This window comes from Ornithorhynchus anatinus, chromosome 21 (assembly GCF_004115215.2).
Source record: "Ornithorhynchus anatinus isolate Pmale09 chromosome 21, mOrnAna1.pri.v4, whole genome shotgun sequence".
NCBI classification, from domain to species: Eukaryota; Metazoa; Chordata; class Mammalia; order Monotremata; family Ornithorhynchidae; genus Ornithorhynchus; species Ornithorhynchus anatinus.
This window is the reverse complement of record NC_041748.1, coordinates 1,314,168-1,333,747: the sequence shown is the minus strand read 5'-3', so window position 1 is coordinate 1,333,747 and position 19,580 is coordinate 1,314,168. Positions and strand designations below refer to the sequence as shown.

Sequence of the window (19,580 nt, the reverse complement as noted above, 5' to 3'; positions counted from 1 at the left end):
GCGCGGTTCCCGGCGAAGGGAGAGGACGGAGCAGGGACAATAATAACGTTGGCATTTGTTAAGCGCTCGCTATGTGCCGGGCGCCGTTCTAAGCGCCCGGGGGGGGGGAGATGCGGGGGTCATCGGGCGGTCCCACGGGAGGCTCCCGGTCCTCATCCCCATTTGACAGATGAGGTCACTGAGGCCCAGAGAAGCGAAGCGACTCGCCCACGGTCACCCAGCTGACGAGGGGCAGAGCCGGGAGTCGAACCCATGACCTCTGACTCCCAAGCCCGGGCTCTTTCCACGGAGCCACGGATCTCATTCCCGCTCTGCGGGATCCCCGACTCTTCCCAGATTAAATCCCCTTTTCCTCATGTCCCACTCCGTCCCGCGTCGCCTCGCCCCCTCTCCCGGCCCCACGCCGCTCACGGCCACGTCCTCTCCCTTTATTTATTTTTCTCGATTTCTTTTTCTGCGTATCGGCGTCGATCTCCCCTCCCCTTAGACCGAGAGCTCGTTGGGGGCAGGGCTCGGCACGCTCTGTCGTAGCCTACTCTCCCGAGTGCTTGGCACAGCGCTCTGCACACGGTAAGCGCTTCCTAAATCCCATCGAAGGAGTGAAGCAGCGCGGCTCAGTGGAGAGAGCCCGGGCTCCGGAGTCGGAGGTCACGGGTTCGACTCCCGTTTCTCTGCCACTTGGCAGCCGTGCGACTGTGGGCGAGTCACTTCGCTTCTCTGGGCCTCAGTTACCTCATCTGGAAAATGAGCCTCGCGCGGGACGACCCGATGACCCCGTGTCTCCCCCAGCGCTTAGAACGGTGCTCGGCACGTAGTGAGCGCTTAACAAATACCAACATCCTTCTTCTTCTTATTAGCAGAGACCCAGAGAGGTGACCCGCCCAAGGTCTCCCTGCAGGCGAGCGGCGGGGGCCGGCATCGGGACCCCGAGAGGGAGCCGTCCGGCCCGCTGGTCGGCGCGAGGTCCCGAGTTCTAGTGTGGCCTAGTTTAGGGGAAGCAGCGCGGCTCAGTGGAAAGAGCCCGGGCCGGCGAGTCAGAGGTCATGGGTTCCAATCCCAGCTCCGCCGCTCGTCGGCTGCGTTGACTGTGGGCGAGTCGCTTCGCTTCTCCGGGCCTGTTCCCTCATCTGTAAAATGGGGATGAAGACCGTGAGCCCCACGGGGGACGACCTGATCACCCTGTATCCCTGCCACCGCTTAGAACAGTGCTCGGCACATAGTAAGCGCCTAACAAATGCCATCATTTTTTTTTTCCCCAGTCCCCGCCCTCTCGCTTGCCGGCCGTGCGGCCTTGGACCCGTCGCTTGGCTTCTCGTCCTCCCTCTCTAGACCATCGGCTCCTTGTTGGCTCGGTGGCGAGAGCCCGGGCTTGGGAGTCAGAGGCCGTGGGTTCGAATCCCGGATCTGCCACTTAGCCGTGTGGCGAGTCGCTTCGCTCCTCTGGGCCTCAGTTGCCTCATCTGGAAAATGGGGACGAAGACCGGGAGCCTCGGGTGGGACCACCTGACGACCCCCGTATCTCCCCAGCGCTTAGAACGGCGCTCCGCGCCTAGGAACGAGTTCCAACCTTCCTCTCCGGGGCTCGGTCCCCTCCCGTGTTAGGAGGAGGGTGAAGGCTGCCAGTCCCACGTGGGCCGGGGGACCGGGTCCGGCTATGAGCTGGGCTCCACCCCGGCGCTCAGGACGGTGCCCGGCACGTAGTAAGCGCTTTAAAACAAACAGTCTCATCACCCCGATTGTCATGGTGATTATTCTAGGCCGGACGGGGAGGTTTTCGATGTCCTCTTCCTCCTCCTGATCCTCCCCTGCCTCGTTGCCCGGCCCCTCCTCCTCTTCCCTCTTCCCTCCTCCTCTTCCCTCCTCCTTCCTCCTCTTCCCTCCTCCTCCTCCTCCTCTCCCCACCCCCGCCCCGCCCTCCGGGAGGCGGCCAGTGCGGTGTCTCCGTAGTAGCCTCCGGGGCCGGGAAGGCCGAGGGAGCGGGTGGAGCGGGGGGATCGGGAAAGGGGGACGAGGAGGAGGAGCAGGAGGAAGAGGAGGAGCAGGAGGAGCAGGAGGAGGAGGGGGCGTCTCGACGGTCCTTCTTGGTGGGAGAGAAGGAGGTAAGAGCCCGGCCCTGCCCCCCAACTGCCCCTCCCGGGGGTGGGGATGGTCCTGGCGGGGGGGTGGGGAGGAGGGTCCCGGGGGTCCCGGGGGTCCCCGGCCCCGGCTTTGTTCCTGCCTCCGGCCCGGAGGGACGACGACCCCCGCACGGAGAGACCCCCCTCCCGCCCACGCCGGACCCCTCGCCTCCTCGGAGGGGGGTCCCTCGTGTGTGTGCGTGTGTCCCCGTGGGGGGCCGGGGCCGGGGGAGGGAGGGAGGGAGGGAGGGAGGGGTCCGCGCCCCCGCTCCCCTCCCACGCCCTTTCGTCGTAGCGTGGGCCCGGCCGTGGCCGGCCGGCCGGCTGGCGGGGGTGGGGGCTGGGGGGGGGGGGTGTGAGCCCCTGGGGGGGCGGTGCGGGGGCCCATGGTGGTGTCCGGCCCCCGCTCTCCGTCTGGGTGTCTGAGCGTGTGAAGGCCTCGCCGGGGAATGAAAGATTTTCAATTAATCAAGCCCCGGCCGCCCCCCCATGTAGGCCCCCCCCCCAATTCCCGCCCCCTCGCACCGGTCCCCTCCTCGCCCTCAGGGTCCTCCCTGCTCCCCCCGCCCCCCCCCAAGCCCCGACCCCCTTTTCCGAACGACCTCGGTCGTCCCTGGCTGGGGGGGCGGGAAGGGGGTCCCGCCGTGCTCCTCCTCCGCCGGACCCCCGACCCCCGCAGCCGGTCCTCGGCTCCCAGGCCTCCATCTGCACCGGAGGTCAGAGGTCAGAGGTCAGCTGGTAACCGGGGCGGCTCTTGGCATCCCTAGGGGGTCCCCCCCCCCCCGGATCCCCCCCCACCACCTCCATCCCCCCGGTCCCCCCGGGCCCCCCAGCCGGTCAGGCCCGGGGTCAGGCCCGGGGTCAGACCCCGGGTCGGGGGGGGGGGGGCTTCCGTGCGGCCTAGCGGGAGAGCCATCGGGAGCCGCTTCTGGCCTTGTCCGTAAAATGGGGGCAGCCCCCCCACCCTTCCCTTTCGTTCATTCATCCGATCGTACTTATTGAGCGCCTACTTTGTGCAGAGCGCCGGACCGTGCGCTGGGAACGCACAGTCCCACCCCCGACCCCGAGACGGGACGGGGACCGTGTCCGTCCGTCCCCCGGCGCTCGGCCCGGAATAAACGCCCTCGTTTGCAAATTAAAAATCAACCCTGCGGACCCTGAGCTAAAAAGGGGGTCCCAGAGAGACCCCCCTCGATCCCTCTCTGGGTGACGGGGGGCGGGGGGAGGGGAATGTGCCCGTTTGTCGCTCGGTTGGCCTCTCCCGAGCGCTCCGCACACAGTCAGCGCTCAACAGATACGCCCGGGTGTCCGAGGAGCGGGTAGAGACCGGGCGTGAGAGTCAGAAGGTCATGGGTTCTCCTCCCGGCTCCGCCCCCCCCCCCCCGCCTGCTGTGTGACCTTGGGCCGGTCACTTCACTTCTCTGGGCCTCGAGGACCTCCTCTGGAAAACGGGGATGGAGACGGGGAGCCCCGCGGGGGAGAAGGGATTGTGTCCGACCCGATTTCCCCGCTGCTTAGTACAGGGCCTGGCACGTAGTAAGTGCAGATCAAATACCTTATTGTTATTATTATCGTTAATATTACGTTCCCCGAAAGTGCGAGGGGGGCGGGGGTCTTCGGGTGGGACCGGGGGGCAAGAGGCCTCCAGAAAGTCCAGTTTTACGAACGCCCGTCGGTCCATCGGCGCCCCAGACCCCTCCGCCCCGCCGCGGAGAGCCCCGGGAGGTGGGGGGCGGCCACGGCTGCGGTCGGTCGGTCCATCCGTGGTATTTGCTGAGCGCCCGCCGGGCGCACGGCGCCGGACCGAACCCTCGGGAGAGCCCGACGGAAGAGTCGGTCGACCCGTTGGCGATAATAATGCCAACCGGCGGTATTCGTTGAGCCCCTGTCGTGTGCCGGGCCCCGTCCTAAGCGCTGGGGGAGAGACGAGCTCGTCGGGTCGGCTACCGTCCCCCTCCCGCCTGGGACTCACGGAGAAGCAGCGCGGCTCAGCGGGAAGAGCCCCGGCCGGGGAGTCGGAGATCGTGGGTTCGAATCCCGGCTCTACCGCTTGTGACCGTGGGCGAGTCGCTTCACTTCTCTGGGCGGCGTCCGGAAAGTGGGGATGAAGACCGTGAGCCCCACGGGGGACGACCCGATGGCCTCGTATCCGCCCCGGCGCTCGGAACGGTGCTCCGCGCGTAGTGAGCGCTTAGCGGATGCCGACGTTATTCGTTCCCGTTTTACAGATGAGGCAACTGAGGCCCAGAGACTAGCCCAAGGTCACCCAGCAGACAGGGGGCGGAGCCAGGATGAGAACCCAGGTTCTCCCGACTCCCAGGCCCGGGCTCTACCCGCTAGGCCACGCCGCTTCTCCTCCCGCTCCCCTCTCCCCGCCCCGGCGGTTTCTGAGGCAGACCACCCCCGCCAACCCCCCGCCCCCACCTCCAGCCCGTTTTTAAACTGGTTTTTCCTCTCCCCGCCGCCCAACCCCCCCCACCCCGGGCCAGTCTTCCCAACTTGGCCGGTGGCCTCGCCGTGGCCGGGGTCTCTCCGTGGCCGGCGTCTCTGCGGGGGGCCGGGATCTCTCCAGGGGGTCTCTCCCGGGCCAGGGCATCTCCGCGGTCGGGGTCTCTCCGGGTCCGGGGTCTCCCTGAAGCCTCATCGGGAGCGGGATCCCATCCGCCGGCGCAAGGCGGGTGCGGGGCGGCCGGGGCCCGGGTTCAGGAGGCGTCTGCGGTATAGGGGTCGGAGCGCCGGGGGCTTCGGGACCGCCGGACCCTCCTCGGCGCCCGGTCCGGCGCCCGGCCCCCCAGAAGGGGCTCGATTCGGGCCGGGTGCCCGCTCGGGGTGACGGGAGACGGTCGGGCCGGCCCGGCCCCGGCCCACACGGCGCTCTCGGGTTGGCGGCGACGAGGGAAGTGGAGGTTAACGGGGATGCGTTTATGAAGCGATTTTCCCGAGCCCTGCGCTAAGCGCCTCGGGGAGTTGGGAGATGATGGGGGCGGGGCGGGGCCGGGCGGGGCGGCGGTCCGGTTCGGCCAGCGGCCGGGCCCTCGCCACCGTCCCTTCCCCGCGGCGTGACCCCGATGCGGGGAGGGCCCCGTGAAGCGCCTCGGTTTCCCCGTCCGGCCGCCCCGGCCCCCCCGGACCTCCCGGCCCCCGTCCGGCCCCCGGCCTAAAAATCCCCGCTTCCTTTATCTGCCCGCGGGAACCACTTCCCCTCCCCACCCCCACCGCCCCGACACTTCCCTCTGTCTCTCTCTCCGGTCCTCCCAGTCCTCCCCGTCCTCCCGGTCCAGCGCCAGGCCCCGGGGGGGGGGGTCCCCCGGCGGCCCCCGCTCTGGGCCCGGACCCAGGCCACGCGGGGCGCGGAGCGGGTGCCGTCTCTCCCCCGCGCCACCGGCCCGCTGCCCGGCAGCCCCGTCGGTCAGCGGTATTTAATAATGATCATCATAATAATAATGTCGGTATTTGTTAAGCGCTCACTACGTGCAGAGCGCCGTTCTGAGCGCTGGGGTAGATACAGGGTCATCGGGTCGTCCCACTTGAGGCTCCCAGTTAATCCCCATTTCACAGATGAGGGGACGGAGGCCCAGAGCAGTGAAGCGACTCGCCCACGGTCACACAGCTGACGAGCGGCGGAGGCGGGAGTCGAACCCACGACCTCTGACCCCCAAGCCCGGGTTCTTTCCGAGCGAGGGCTCGCCGCGTGCCGGACCTTGTGCCGAGCGCCTGGGGGGAGACGGAGGGGTCGACTCCTCGGGGGCAGGGAACCAGGAGCAGCGTGGCCCAGTGGGTAGAGCCCGGGCCCGGGAGTCGGAAACAGTTGGGTCCTCGGCCCTGCCGCTTGCCCGCCGGGTGACCCTGAGCGAGTCGTTTCCCTTCCCTGGGCCTCGGTCGCCTCCTCTGGAAAACGGGGACGGAGACCGGGAGCCCCGTGCGGGACGGGGACCGTGTCCAGCCCGGTTAGCCCGTACCTCCCCGGGCGCTTAGTACGGTCTCCGGCACGTAGGAAGCACTGAAGACCTACCATGATGATAATAATAATAATGATAATTGCCATTATTAAATACCAGCCTCCCTCCCAGGAAACAATTGTGGCTACCGAATTTGCCGTATCGGACTCTCCCGAGCACTTAGTCCAGTCCTCGGCTCACGGGAGGTGCTCAGTAAATACCGTGGCTCGGTCGGTAGGAGAGCCCCGTACGCTGTCGGCTCCTTGGGGGACAGGGAAGGCCCCTACCGACTCCGCCGTAGGCGCTCGGTACACAGGGCCCGGACCCGGGAGTCGGCGGGGCCCGGGTTCGAAGCCCCATCCCGCCGCTGGTCTGCCGGGTGGCCCCGAGCCAGTCGCTTCTCCGGGCCCCGGTTCCCTCGGCCGCAGAACGGGCACGGAGGCGTTCGGATCTCCCCCGGCGCGGAGGGCGGCTCGCAGGGCGTCCGGGCTCGGCGCCTCTGCGGCCGGAGGGACCCCGGGGGGGACGTGGTGTGGGCCGCCGAACCCGCGCCGGGCGCCGGACTGAGCGCCGCGGTAGATCCCAGCCCGGAGCCCGTCCCCGTCCCGCGTGGCCTGGCGGGCGACGGAACCGAGGCCCGGAGGAGTCGAGCGACCCGCTTATTTCCTTGGGTTTGTCTTCCGAGTGGTATTTAGAAGCGGCGCGGCTCGGTGGGAAGAGCCCGGGCTTGGGAGTCAGAGGTCACGGGTTCGAATGCCGCCTCTGCCGCCGGTCAGCTGGGGGACCGGGGGCGAGTCGCTTCGCTTCTCGGGGCCCCGGTGACCTCATCTGGAAAATGGGCATTTAGATTGTGAGCCTCACGCGGGACGACCCGATGGCCCCAGCGCTTCGAACGGGGCTGGGCGCGTAGTAAGCGCTTAACGGATACCAACGTCGTCGTCGTTTGCCCAGCGCCCGGAGTGCCTACGGAGCGCTGGGGGAGATCCGGACCGGTCGGGGGGGGGGACGCGGTCCCTGTCCCGCGTGGGGCCGACAGCCTTCGCCCCCCTCGCGCCGGGGGAGGGGACCGAGGCCCGGAGACGGGACGGGGGTTGCCCCGAGGCCCCCGGGGAGGGGCGGAGCCGGGGCGAGGACCCAGACCGTCGCGCCCGCCCCCGGGCGCCCACCGCCAGGCTAGAGAAGCAGCGCGGCTCTAGCGGGAGGAGCCCGGGCTTGGGAGTCGGGGGTCACGGGTTCGACTCCCGGCTCTGCCGCTCGGCGGCCGTGGGACCGGGGGCGAGTCGCTTCGCTTCCCCGGGCCTCGGCGACCTCATCTGGAAAATGGGGATTACCTGGGAGCCTCACGTGGGACGACCCGACGACCCCGCATCTCCCCCAGCGCTTAGAACGGTGCTCGGCACCTGGCGAGCGCTTAACACATACCGACGGTATTATTATTATTTTTAGGCCGCCCTGCCTCTCCCCAACGGGGGAGCCCGTCCGGTCCGTCCGCCCGCTCGTGACCCGGGGTGGGAATTTCTCCCGGCGGGTTTCTTTCCCCTTCCTCCCCCACCCCCTGTAGGGGGAAGTGCCAGGGTGGGGCGGGGCGCCCGGGCAGCGGAGGACGGTGGTTGACCGACGGTGACCCCCCTCCGCGGAGGACGCCCCCCGCCGGCTGCCCTTGGCGTCCGTCTCCGGGCCTCGGTCTTGCCCTCCGGAAAGTGGGGAGAAGCCCCCGGGGAAGGGGGAGGTCACGACCCCGGCGGTGGTCCCGGCTTAAGGAAGGACCAGGGTTGGGGGGGGGGGGGGGCGGACGGAATGGGGGGGGGGGGGCGCGCTCCGACCCAGCCCGAGGGGCTGGAGGCACTGGGGAGGGGGGCTGATCGATCGACGGATCGACTCATTATTATTAATAATAATAGGGGCATCTGTTAAGCACTCACCAGGTGCCAAGCGCCGTTTTAAGCACTGGGGGAGATACAGGGTCAGCGGGCGATTGTTCCAGTTAATGGGGTCGGACAGAGCCCGTGTCCCACGTAGGGTTCACGACCGTGATCCGCGTTTTATAGATGAGGAAACTGAGGCAAAGAGAGGCTGTTATTAGTAACGGTGAGAATTATTCTTACGGTCTCTGTTAAGCGCTTATTCGGTGCCAGGCGCTGTACTAAGCGCCGGGGGAGATACAAGTTAATCGGGTCGGACCCGATCCCTGTCCCCCGTGGGGCTCGCGGGCTTCATCCCCATTTGACAGATGGGGTCACTGAGGCCCGGAGAAGTGAAGCGGCTCGCCCAAGGTCGAGAGCCGGGGTCATCGGCTCGTCCCCCGCGAGGCTCCCGGGTCATCCCCATTTGACAGCCGAGGTCACTGAGGCCCAGAGAAGCGAAGCGACTCGCCCCAGGTCACCCGGCTGCCAAGGGGCGGAGGCGGGATTCGAACTCATGACCTCCGACCCCCAAGCCCGGGCCCTTTCCGCTGAGCCGCGCTGCTTCTCTTCCTCCCCCCCGGCGCTCAGTAAAGTCCCCGGCACGTCTCCAGTGCCTAACGGGTCCGTCGAAAAACAAACAGAAAAAGGAGAGAATACTACTGGCGGCGATGACGGCATTATTTGAGCGCTCACTACGTGCCGCGCGCCGTTCTAAGCGCCGGGGGAGAAACGGGGTCGTCGGGTGGGTCCCCCGCGGGGCTCCCGGTCTTCATCCCCGTTTTCCAGAGGAGGTCACTGAGGCCCGGAGAAGCGAAGCGACTCGCCCGAGGTCACACGGCAGACAAGGGGCGGAGGCGGGATTAGAACCCACGACCTCCGGCTCCCAAGCCCGGGCTCTTTCCGCCGAGCCACCCTGCCGCAGAGCACCGTTCTGAGCGCTTGGGAGAGTCCAAGCCACGTTCCCTGCTCTCAAGGAGTTTGCGATCCATCAGCGCTATCCGTCGAGCGCTCCCTGTGTGCGGAGCACCGGACCGAGCGCCGGGGAGAGTCCAGTACAGCACAGTCGGTAGACGCCATTCCTGCCCCCGGGGAGTTGACGATCAACCGGTCCGTGACCGGTACTTATTAAGCGCTTCCCGTGGGCCGAGCGCTTGGCAGAGTCCAGTACGGCCGCCGGCTTACGCTCCGCCGGTCGGCGCTATTTCTTGAGGGCGGAGGCTGTACCGAGCGCCTCGGGGTGTCCGATCCAACGGAGTGAGAAGCGGCACGGCTGAGCGGAAAGACGGAGGGTCCCGGGTTCCAATCCCGGCCCCGCCGCTCGCCTGCCGCCTGGCCTCGGGCGAGTCGCTGCCCTTCCCTGGGCCTCGGTCACCTCGTCCGGAAAACGGGGGACGGGGGCCGCGTCCGACCCCATCCGCTCGGATCCACCCCGGCGTTTAGGACGGTGCCACAGTGAGCGCTTAACGAATACCGAATGGTGATTATTTTATTTATTTTTTTATTATTATTTTCCCAGACATTTTTTTTTGTGTGTGTGCCTGTAGTGATATTTCTTAAGCGCTTACTATGCGCTAAGCGCCGGACCGGCCTCAAGCTCATCGGGTCGGAAACGGCTCACGCCCCGCGGTGTAATAATCATCGGGGTATCCGGTAGGCGCTTACGAGGTGCCAGGCACTGTGCTAAGCACTAGGGAGAGATCCAAGCTCGTCGGGTTGGACACGGTCCACGTCCTGCATTGTAACGATAACTATAATGATATACGATAATTATGGATTATATATAATTATATTATTATATAACTATAATATAATAATAAGCACTCACTCTGTGCCAGGCACTGTACTAAGCGCCGAGGGAGACGGAAGCTCACCGGGTTGGACGCGGTCCACGTCCTGCATTATGATGATGATAATTGTGGTATTTTAAGGGTTTAATAGTAATAATAACGGTGGTATTTAAGCGCTCGCTAGGTGCCGAGCACTGTTCTAAGCGCTGGGGGGATACGAGGTCATCGGGTCGTCCCACGTGGGGCTCGCGGGCTTCGTCCCCGTTTTACGGATGAGGGAACTGAGGCCCAGAGAGGCGAAGCGAGTTGCCCAAAGTCACCCAGCTGACGAGGGGCGGAGTCGGGATTAATAATAATAATAATAATTTTCCTATTTGCTAAGCGCTTACTATGTGCCGAGCACTGTTCTAAGCGCTGCGGGGGGATACGAGGTCATCGGGTGGCCCCCCCCCCCCCCGTGGGGCTCCCGGGCTTCATCCCCATTTTCCCGCCGAGGCCACCGAGGCACAGAGAAGCGAAGGGCCTTGCCCAAAGTCACCCCGCTGACGAGGGGCGGGGTCGGGATTCGAACCCACGACCCCCCAGCCCGGGCTCTTCCCGCCGCGCCGCGCCTACCCGGGGCCCGGCACCGTACCGAGCGCCGGGGGACGGTCCAGGGTCGTCAGGCCGGACACGGTCCCCGTCCCACGTGGGGCTCACGGTCTCGGTGCCCGTTTTACAGACGGGGTCACCGAGGCCCAGGGAAGCGCATCGTCGGCACTTAGCGAGCGCCTCCCGCGCGCTCGGCGCCGTTCTAGACACCGGAGAGCGTCCACTACAGCGGAGCCGGTCCCTGCCCACGGCAGGCCGACAGTCTGGAGGGGGAGACGGGCCGGGGAGGGAAACGGATCAAGTCCGGCTACGGACGGCGAAGCGACCGGTCCCAGGTCACCCGGTCGACGACCGCGGCGCGGCTCAGCGGAGAGGGCCCGGGCGCCGCAGGTCGTGGGTTCTAATCCCGGCACCGCCCCTGGCCGGCGGCGTGCCTTGGGGCGGGTCACTTCTCTCCTCGGGGGCCTCAGTTTCCCCCGTCCGTCGAGCGGGGACGGAGACCGCGAGCCCCCCGCCCCCCCCCCCCCCCCGGTGGGACCGGCCCTTAGAACGGCGCCGGGCCGAATTGAACTCCCCGAGCGCTCGCTCGATTCCTTCAGTACTACCTACCGAGCGCCTACCACGTACGGAGCGCTTCACGCCCGAGGGGACGGATGAGCCGGGCCCGCCCGACTCCCGGCCGGGCCGCCGTCGGTGCCGCTCGGATCGATGGCCCCGTCGAGCCCTCTCTGCGTGCGGAGCACCGTGCCGGGCGGCCGGGGAGAGTCCGACACGACCCGAAAGGGGGCCGTCCCTCGCCCGGAGCGAGCGCCCTCCGGCCTCGACTCCCCCCACCCCCCCCGGCCTCTATTTACCCTCCCGTTCCCTCTGTTTACCCCCACTCCCTCTACTTATCCCCCACTTCCTCTATTTCCCCTATCGTTCCCTCTGTTTACCCTCCCGTGCCCTCTATTTACCCCCCACTCCCTCTAAGTACCCAACCCCTCCCTCTCGGGACCGGGTCCACCCCCGGACGCCCGGCGCCGCGCGCGCCGTTCCGCGGGTCCGCGTGGCCCGGGGGGCTCGGCGGGCCCGGCCGGGTCGCCTCCCTTCCCCGGGCCTCGGCGACCTCCTCCGTAAGACGGGCGCCGGGTCCGGGCGCGGGAGCCCGAGGTCACGGGCTCGGATGCCGGCTCGGCCGCTTGTCGGCCGGGTGACCGTGGGCCGGTCACTTCGCTTCTCCGGTCGCCCCGTCTGTAAGTGGGGATTAAGCGGGGGCCTCCCGCGGGACCACCCGAAGACCCCCGTATCTCCCCCGGCGCTTAGGACGGCGCTGGGCACGTAGTGAGCGCCCAACAGGTACCGACTTATTTTTTTTTATCGGCTCCTGGCGGGCGGGGACCCTGTCAACTAACGGTTGGACTCTCCCCGGTGCTCAGTCCGGAGCTCCGCGCCCCGTCGACGCGCCTCGGTCGCCGGCTCGACGGGGCCGCGGGGGTCCCGCCCGCCCCCGGGCCGGTGGGCCCGGCCGGGGGCGCCGGGCGCGAGGTCTCCGGCTACCTCCCGGACGCCTTCCGCCGCCCCCGGCGGCCGGCCCGGCTCCCGGCGGCCCCCGCGGCCTCGCCCGCGTTCCCCGCGTGCCGTGACTCGCCCCGGCCCCGCGGGGGCCCCGGGTGGGGGAGACGCCCCCAGGCCCGGCCCCCCCCACCCCCCCGAACCCTGTTTGGTCCCCGTTTGGCCGGGGGGGGGGGGGCCTTCTCCGAGCGCCTCGCGGGCGCCGCTCGCTTCTGGCCGGCGAGGGGAGCGTGCGGAGGCGTGGGGTGGAGGCGACATTCGAATCCGGGCCTCGGGCCCTCCCCGCGGGGTTCCTCCCCGGGGGCCGGAAGTGCGGACGGGCGATCTGGAGTCGCTCCCCGTCACCTCCCCCCGCCCCCCAACTCTCCCTTCTCCCTTGTCTGCTGTGTGACCGTGGGCCAGTCGCTTCCCTTCTCCGGGCCCCGGTTCCCTCGTCCGTCAAATGGGGACGGAGCCCGGGAGCCCCCCGTGGGACCGCCCGATGACCCCGGATCCCCCCCGGCGCTTAGGACGGTGCTCGGCACCTAGTGAGCGCCGAACGGATACCGACGTTATTATTATTCTCCCGCCCCCGACCCGGCGTGGGAGGGGGGGGTGGTCCGGTGTGCGCCTGGGCACCCCACGGGACGGACCCCCATTCCTTCCTTTAATAATAATAATAATAATAATAATAACGATGTTGGTATCTGTTAAGCGCTCACTATGCGCCGAGCACCGTCCTAAGCGCCGGGGGAGATCCGGGGTCATCGGGTCGTCCCACGTGAGGCTCACGGTTAATCCCCGTTTTACAGATGAGGGGACTGAGGCACGGAGAAGCGAAGTGCCTCGCCCACGGTCACCCGGCTGACGAGGGGCGGAGCTGGGATTCGAACTCATGACCTCCGACTCCCAAGCCCGGCCTCTTCCCCACGCTGCTTCTCTATATAACGTAATGTATAATAATATGCTGGTATCTGCTAAGCCTTCATCCCCATTTGACAGATGAGGTCACTGAGGCCCAGTGAAGTGACTCGCCCGAAGTCCCACAGCTGGCAAGCGGCGGATCCGGGATCCGAACCCGTGACCTCTGACTCCCAAGCCCCGGCTCTTGCCACCGAGTCCCGCCGCTTCTGCTTCCCGGTCCCCCCAGCGTCGCCGCCAGCACCAGTCCGGTACTACGGAGAAGCGGCGTGGCCTCAGGTGATCGCGCCCCGGGCCCGGCAGTCCGGGGGCCCCGGGTTCCAATCCCGGCGCCGCCGCCTGTCGGCCGCGCGACCGTGGGCGGGTCCCTTCGCTTCTCTGGGCCTCAGTCGCCTCATCCCTAAAATGGGGATGAAGACCGGGAGCCCCCCGAGGGACGGTCCGAGGACCTCGCATCCCCCCATCGCGGCGCTCAGCACGGCGCTCTGCGCATAGCGAGCGCTTAACAGGCACCGTCGTCATCCTCGTCGCCTGTCTGCCGGGTGACCTCGGGCAAGCCGCCCGTCGCCCCGTCGGGACCGCGAGCCCGTCATCGGGCCGGGCCGGTCTCTCTCTGTCGCCCGGTCGTCCGTGCCGAGCGCTCAGCGCGGGGCTCCGCGCGTAGCGAGCGCTCGGCGAGTACGATCGAATGGATGCGGAAGACGGGGGTCGGAACCGCGAGCCCCCCGCTGGGCTCCTAACCTCCCCCGGCGCTTGGAACGGCGCTCGGCCCACAGTGAGCAGAGAAGCGGCGCGGCGCGGCGGAACGAGGCCGGGCTCGGGAGTCCGAGGTCGTGGGTTCGAATCCCGGCTCCGCCCCCGGGCAGCTGTGCGGCCGTGGGCGAGTCGCTTCGCTCCTCTGGGCCTCGGTTCCCTCATCCGTCCAATGGGGATTACCGGGGGGCCTCACGTGGGACGCCCCGACGCCCCGGGGCCTCCCCCGGCGCTCGGGACGGCGCTCGGCGCGGACCGGGCGCTTGACAGATAGCGTCATTATTCATCCGTTCAGTAGTATTTATGGAGCGCTTACTATGCGCAGAGCACTGTACTAAGCGCTTGGGATGAACAGGTCGGCAACAGATAGAGACACGGTCCCCGCCGTGTGACGGGCTCACGGTCCGATCGGGGGGAGACGGACGGACGAGAAGAGTAGCGTCGCCCCGTCCGGCGCTTAGTCCGGCGCCGCGCGCGGAGCGGGCGCGCCGGAGATGCGGCCGACGCTCCCGGGAGGAGGCGGACCCCCCCGCCTCGCCCCCCCCCCCCCCGTCGGCCCCGTCAGCCCCCTTAGATCTCGGGGGGGGGCCGCCCCCGCCCCCCCAACCTCTCTCGGTCTCTCCGTCTCTCTGTGTCTCGCCGTCTCTGTCTCCCAGTACCCCCCCCCCCCCCGGTTGCTAAGCCAAGCAGATGGTGTCCCCTCCCCGCCTCAGAGCGTCGTGACTCATCCCGGGTAGGTGGTCCGGGAGGGAGGGGGCGGGCACGGCCCCCCCCAAATCCAGGCCGATCTCCCCCCCCCGCCCCGCCCCCCCGATCCCCCTCCCGGTCGGGATAATAATGTCGGTATCTGTTAGGCGCTCACTCTGTGCCGAGCACCGTCCTAAGCGCCGGGGGAGACACGGGGGACTCGGGTCGTCCCCCGTGGGGCTCGCGGTCTTCGTCCCCGTTTTCCAGACGAGGTGACCGAGGCACGGAGAAGTGCCCCGCCCGCAGTCAGCTGACAGGCGGCGGAGCCGGGAGTCGAACCCGTGACCTCTGACTCCCAGGCCCGGGCTCTTCCCACCGAGCCGCGCCGCTCACTAGGTGCCGAGCGCCGTTCTGAGCGCCGGGGGAGATCCGGGGGCGGCGTCGGGCGGTCCCCCGTGAGGCTCCCGGTCTTCGTCCCCGTTTGACAGATGGGGGAACTGAGGCACAGAGAAGCCAAGTGACTTTCCCGCCCCCCCCCCCCCCCCCGCGCTCGGGTGACCTCTGACCCCCGGGCCGGTCGCGGACACGATGAATCGAGCACTGCCGTGGGGCGAGCGCTGTGCCGAGCGCCCGGCAAGGTCCCGGCAGAGGTACGATCCAGGCCGGACCGGTCACTCGGCTTCTCCGGGCCTCGGCCACCCGGGGACACCTCGGTGTCCCGTCCCCCCCCCCCCCCGGTTTGCTCGTATCCGCCCCGGTGCTCGGGCCAGTGCCCGGCACATAGTGAGCGCGCTGCACGGTGATTATTTCCCGGGCGCCTCCCGTAGGCTCGGCAGCACGGGGCTGGGTGCAGGGGAGAGTCCGACTAGGTGCTGATCCCCGCCCTCGGGGAGCTCCCGGGCTGTCATTTAGAGAAGCGGCGCGGCTCGGTGGAAAGAGCCCGGGCTTGGGAGTCGGAGGCCATGAGCTCGAATCCCGGCTCTGCCCCTCGGCAGCTGGGTGACCGCGGGCGAGTCGCTTCGCTTCTCTGGGCCCCGGCGACCTCCTCTGGAAAATGGGGATGGAGGCCGCGAGCCCCGCGTGGGACGACCCGATCCCCCTGCGTCTCCCCCGCCGCTTAGAACGGGGCTCCGCACACAGATCTCCGCTCTGCCGTCGGCCGCAGGAGCGGCGCGGCGCGGGGGGGGGGGGGGGGGGGGCCGGGCTTGGGAGTCGGAGGTCACGGGTTCGAATCCCCGCTCCGCCGCTGGGCGACGGTGGGCGAGTCGCTTCCCTTCCCTGGGCCTCGGTGACCTCACCTGGAAAACGGGGACGGAGGCCGCGAGCCTCACCTGACGACCCGGTATCCGCCCCAGCGCCCAGGACAGTAAGGATCGGCGCGGCTCAGTGGAAGGAGGCCGGGCTTGGGAGTCGGGGGTCACGGGTCCGAATCCCGGCCCGGCCGCCCGGCAGCCGGGTGACGGTGGGCGAGTCGCTTCACTTCCCTGGGCCTCGGCGACCTCATCCGTAAAATGGGGAGGAAGACCGTGAGCCTCACGTGGGACAATCCGACGACCCCGTATCTACCCCGGCGCTTAGAACGGTGCTGTGCGCGTAGTAAGCGCTTAACAAATACCGGCGCTGTTATGATTTGCCTGCCGCGTGACCTCGGGCCCGTCCCTTCTCGTAGAGAAGCGGGGCGGCCTCGCCTAGCGGCGCCCGGGGCCCGGCCCCTCCCGCTCCGCCGCCCGCCTGCCGCGCGACCTCGGGCCGGTCGCTTGCCTTCTCCGGGCCTCAGTTTCCCCATCCGGAAAACGGGGCCGGAGACCGCGAGCCCCACGGCGGGGCAGGGACCGGGCCCGACCGGAGGCGCCTGGATCCACCCCAGCGCTCCATCCGGTGGCCGGCGCGTAGCGAGCGCTTGTGGAGAAGCGGCGCGGCTCGGTGGCAGGAGGCCGGGCTCGGGAGTCGGAGGCCGTGGGTTCGGATCCCGGCTCCGCCACTCGCCGGCCGTGTGACTTCGGGCGAGTCGCTTCCCTTCCCTGGGCCTCAGTTAGCTCATCTGCAAAACGGGCGTGGATGGCGAGCCCCGTGTGGGACAAGCTGATGACCTTGTATCCCCCAGCGCTTAGAACGGTGCTCTGCACCGAGTAAGCGCCTAACGGACACCGACGTCGTCATCACTATTATTAAGCGCTTCACGCGTCCTATAAGGGAAAAAAATACCGAGCTCTCGCCGCGTGCGGGGCGCCGTAGCGAGAGCTTGGGAGGGCCCAGGGGAACGGAGTCGGAGAAGCGGCGCGGCTCGGTGGGAAGGGCCCGGGCGCGGGAGTCAGAGGTCGTGGGTTCGAATCCCCGCTCCGCCGCCCGCGCGACCGCGGACGGGTCGCTTCTCGGTGCCTCGGTCCCCTCGTCTGTCAAACGGGGATGAAGGCCTGAGGACCCCGCGTCTCCGCCCGCGCTTGGGACGGAGCCCTGCACGTGGTGAGCGCTTTTAACGACTATCGTCGTTCGAGGCGGCGGGCACGTCCCCCGCCCACGGGGAGACGGGCGTCACCCGACTGTCGGCCGGACTCGGTTTGCCCCGGCGTCCTCCGCCTCGGCCGCGCTCCTTCCCCTCCGGTTCCAGCTCGGGTGTCCCCCGTCGCCCCCCGTCCCCGTCCCCGGGATCTTCCGGTTGCCTCTCGCCCCCCCGAACCGCCCCCCCCCCAGAGCCCCTCCGGCCGCCCCCGGGGTCGCGTCCCGACCCCCGCCCGCCCTCCCTTCCCCCCCGCAGGCGCGGACCATGGGGAGCAGCAAGAGCAAGCCCAGAGAGCCGGCCCAGCGGCGCCGCAGCAGCCTGGAGGTGCCCGACGGGGCCCACCCCGCCCCCGCCGCCGCCGCCGCCCCCGGGCAGCCCGCCGGCCACGACCCCCAGCGCGCCCCCAACCCGGCCTTCGGCGCCGGCGCGCCCGAGTCCAAGCTCTTCGGCGGCTTCGACGCCTCGGACGCGGTCGCGTCCCCGCAGCGGGCCGGGCCGCTGGCAGGTCAGCCGGGGGGCCGGGGCGGTCGGCGGCTCGGCCCGGCCCCCCCGTCCGGCCCGGGGGACCCCCGCGGGCGAGGAGGGGGCCGCGCCGGGGGGGGGGGGGGGGGGGGGCCGGGCCGGCGGCGGCGCTGACGGCCCCCGCCCCGTGTCCGTCCCTCCCCGTGTCCGTCGGGGGACCCCCAGGGGGAGTGACCACCTTCGTGGCCCTGTACGACTACGAGTCCCGGACGGAGACGGACCTGTCCTTCCGCAAAGGGGAGCGGCTGCAGATCGTCAACAGCACGTGAGTCCGGCGGCGGCGGGAGGGGAGGGCGCGGGGCGGGGGGCCCGGACGTCCCCCCGCGGAGAGGGCCGCCCGGGGGGACGGAGGGGACCGCGGCCTCGCCGCCGGGCCCCGGCTCCCCCGCCGCACGCGGGGACCGGCCGGACGCCCCCCGTCCCCCCTCCGCTGATCCGTCGCCTCCCTCCTCGCCTCGCTCTTCCCGCTCCCTCTCCGACCCCATCTCCTCTCACCCCTCCTCCACCCCGCTCCTTCCCTCCTCCTCCCCGCCTCCCCGCTTTTCTCTCTCTCTCTTCCTCTGCTCTGCACCGTACGCCGGCACTAGGAGGAAAGTGGACGTCAGGTGTGTATCTGATTATCTTCGCTTCTGTCAGCCGGGGCGGGGAGGGCGCGGGGGCTCCTCGGGGCCCCCGGCCGCCGCGCCGCCTCCGTCGTCCGCGCTCCTCCCTCCCCGGGCCCGGTCTCCGGCCCCGCCCCTCTCCCTCGCTTCCCTCTCCTCCTCCCTGACGCCCCCGCCCCCCCGTCTTCCCGCGCCCCCGGGCCGGCCGCCGCCGCCCGCCCCCGCGGGGAGACGGGTTTCGGCCCTCGACCTCCCCGCGCCCTTCCGTCCGGGCCCACGGGGTCCCCGGGGTGGCCGGGGGCCCGGCGCCCACCCCGGGGCTTCGAGAGAGTCCGGCCGGCTACCGCCTGGCGCTTAGGCGCCCCTGGACGTTCGTGGCGCGGCGCTGTAAAATATCCCCATCGCTGTCGCGCGCGGGAATCTAGCGGTTCGGCGGGAGGGTTGGCAGCCGTCCTCTCCACGGTCGAGGGGATTTTTCTTTTTGATACGGTAATCGTCAAGCGCCTGCTATGTGCCGGGCACTGTTCGAAGCCCCGGGGGAGATCCCAGCTCATCAGACGGGACGCGGTCCCCGTCCCGCGGGGGGCTCGGCCTCGGTCCCCGCCGCCGAGGCCCCGAGGGGTGAGGCGACTGATCCCGGGTCACCCGCGGCGGACGGGCGGCGGAGCCGGGGCGAGAACCCGGGGCCTCGGCGCCCCCGGTCCGGGCTCCGCCCGTCAGGCCGCCCCGCTTCTCTTGGGGCGGGGAGCGCGTTCGGGGCGGGAGGGTCCCGGGGCTCGGGACGGCGGCGCCGCGGTCGGTCGGCCGTCCGTATCTATCGCGCGTTACCGCGTGCGGAGCGCCTGGGGGAGAGGGCGGGACCGCGGTAAACGGGATACGAGTCGGGGAGACGCGGAAGGGAGTGGGAGAAGGAGACGGGAGGGAAGGTCGGGGAAGGCGAGAGACGAGAAGGAGGGACCGGGAGAAGCGTGCGGGGCCGCGCTGGACTAGACGGCCGGCGAGGGCTCTCCGTCGGATGCGGAGGCCGACGGGCGCTCGTCCGCTCGCTAGGGTTTACTGAGCGCTTTTCAGCGGAAAGGGCCCGGGCTTCGGAGTCGGAGGTCGCGGGTTCGACTCCCGGCTCTGCCGCCCGTCAGCTGTGGGACCTGTGGGCGAGTCGCTTCGCTCCTCTGGGCCTCAGTTCCCTCGTCTGGAAAATGGGGATGAACCGGGAGCCTCCCGTGGGACGGCCCGATGACCCCGTATCTCCCCCGGCGCTTACAACGGTGCTCTGCACGTAGTGAGCGCCTAACGGCTACCAACGTTGTTATCGCCACGTGGAGAGCGCTTGGAACGGACAGATGGGCAACAGTCCCTGCCCGCTGACGGGCTCCCGGTCCCACTTCGGGGGGCTCGAGGGGCGCCCAGCGCGAAATCTGACCTCTCACCCCCCGGGGTGGGGGGGGGGGTCCCTCCCCCCCCCCCCCCGACCCCGCCCGAGCTCGGCTTGAGGTGGCCCGCGCTCCCGGCCACCGGTCGCCCCTCTCGCCCCCGCTTCTTCTCGCCCGCCGGCTCGCCCGGGGCAGGGACCGTGTCTCTTCTCCCGTTCCGTCGTCCCCTCCCAAGCGCCCAGCGCCGTGCTCCGCGCACGGCTCTCGGGAAATACCACCGAAGCCCCCGGTCGGGGAGAGCCCGGGCCCGGGAGGCCGAGGTCACGGGTTCGAACCCCGGCTCTGCCCCTCGGCA

General features: G+C 69.5%; 1 protein-coding gene across 4 annotated transcripts in view; it reads left to right on the top strand.

Annotated features, from left to right (window-relative positions):
• Positions 1 to 2,068: 2,068 nt before the first annotated feature.
• The window catches only part of SRC (SRC proto-oncogene, non-receptor tyrosine kinase), a 29,645-nt gene continuing 12,133 nt past the window's right edge, over positions 2,069 to 19,580 (top strand). For 2 of the 4 annotated variants that reach the window (XM_039915060.1, XM_029049283.1), the window contains exons 1-4: positions 2,069 to 2,099; positions 16,987 to 17,236; positions 17,419 to 17,518; positions 17,841 to 17,858. In XM_039915060.1, coding sequence (XP_039770994.1) covers positions 16,996 to 17,236; positions 17,419 to 17,518; positions 17,841 to 17,858 — 359 coding nt within the window. In that variant the 5' untranslated portion in view covers positions 2,069 to 2,099; positions 16,987 to 16,995. Of the gene's footprint in view, positions 2,100 to 12,926; positions 13,071 to 16,986; positions 17,237 to 17,418; positions 17,519 to 17,840; positions 17,859 to 19,580 lie in introns of those variants that run through there. The other 2 variants (XM_029049284.2, XM_039915061.1) reach the window with 2 other exon arrangements.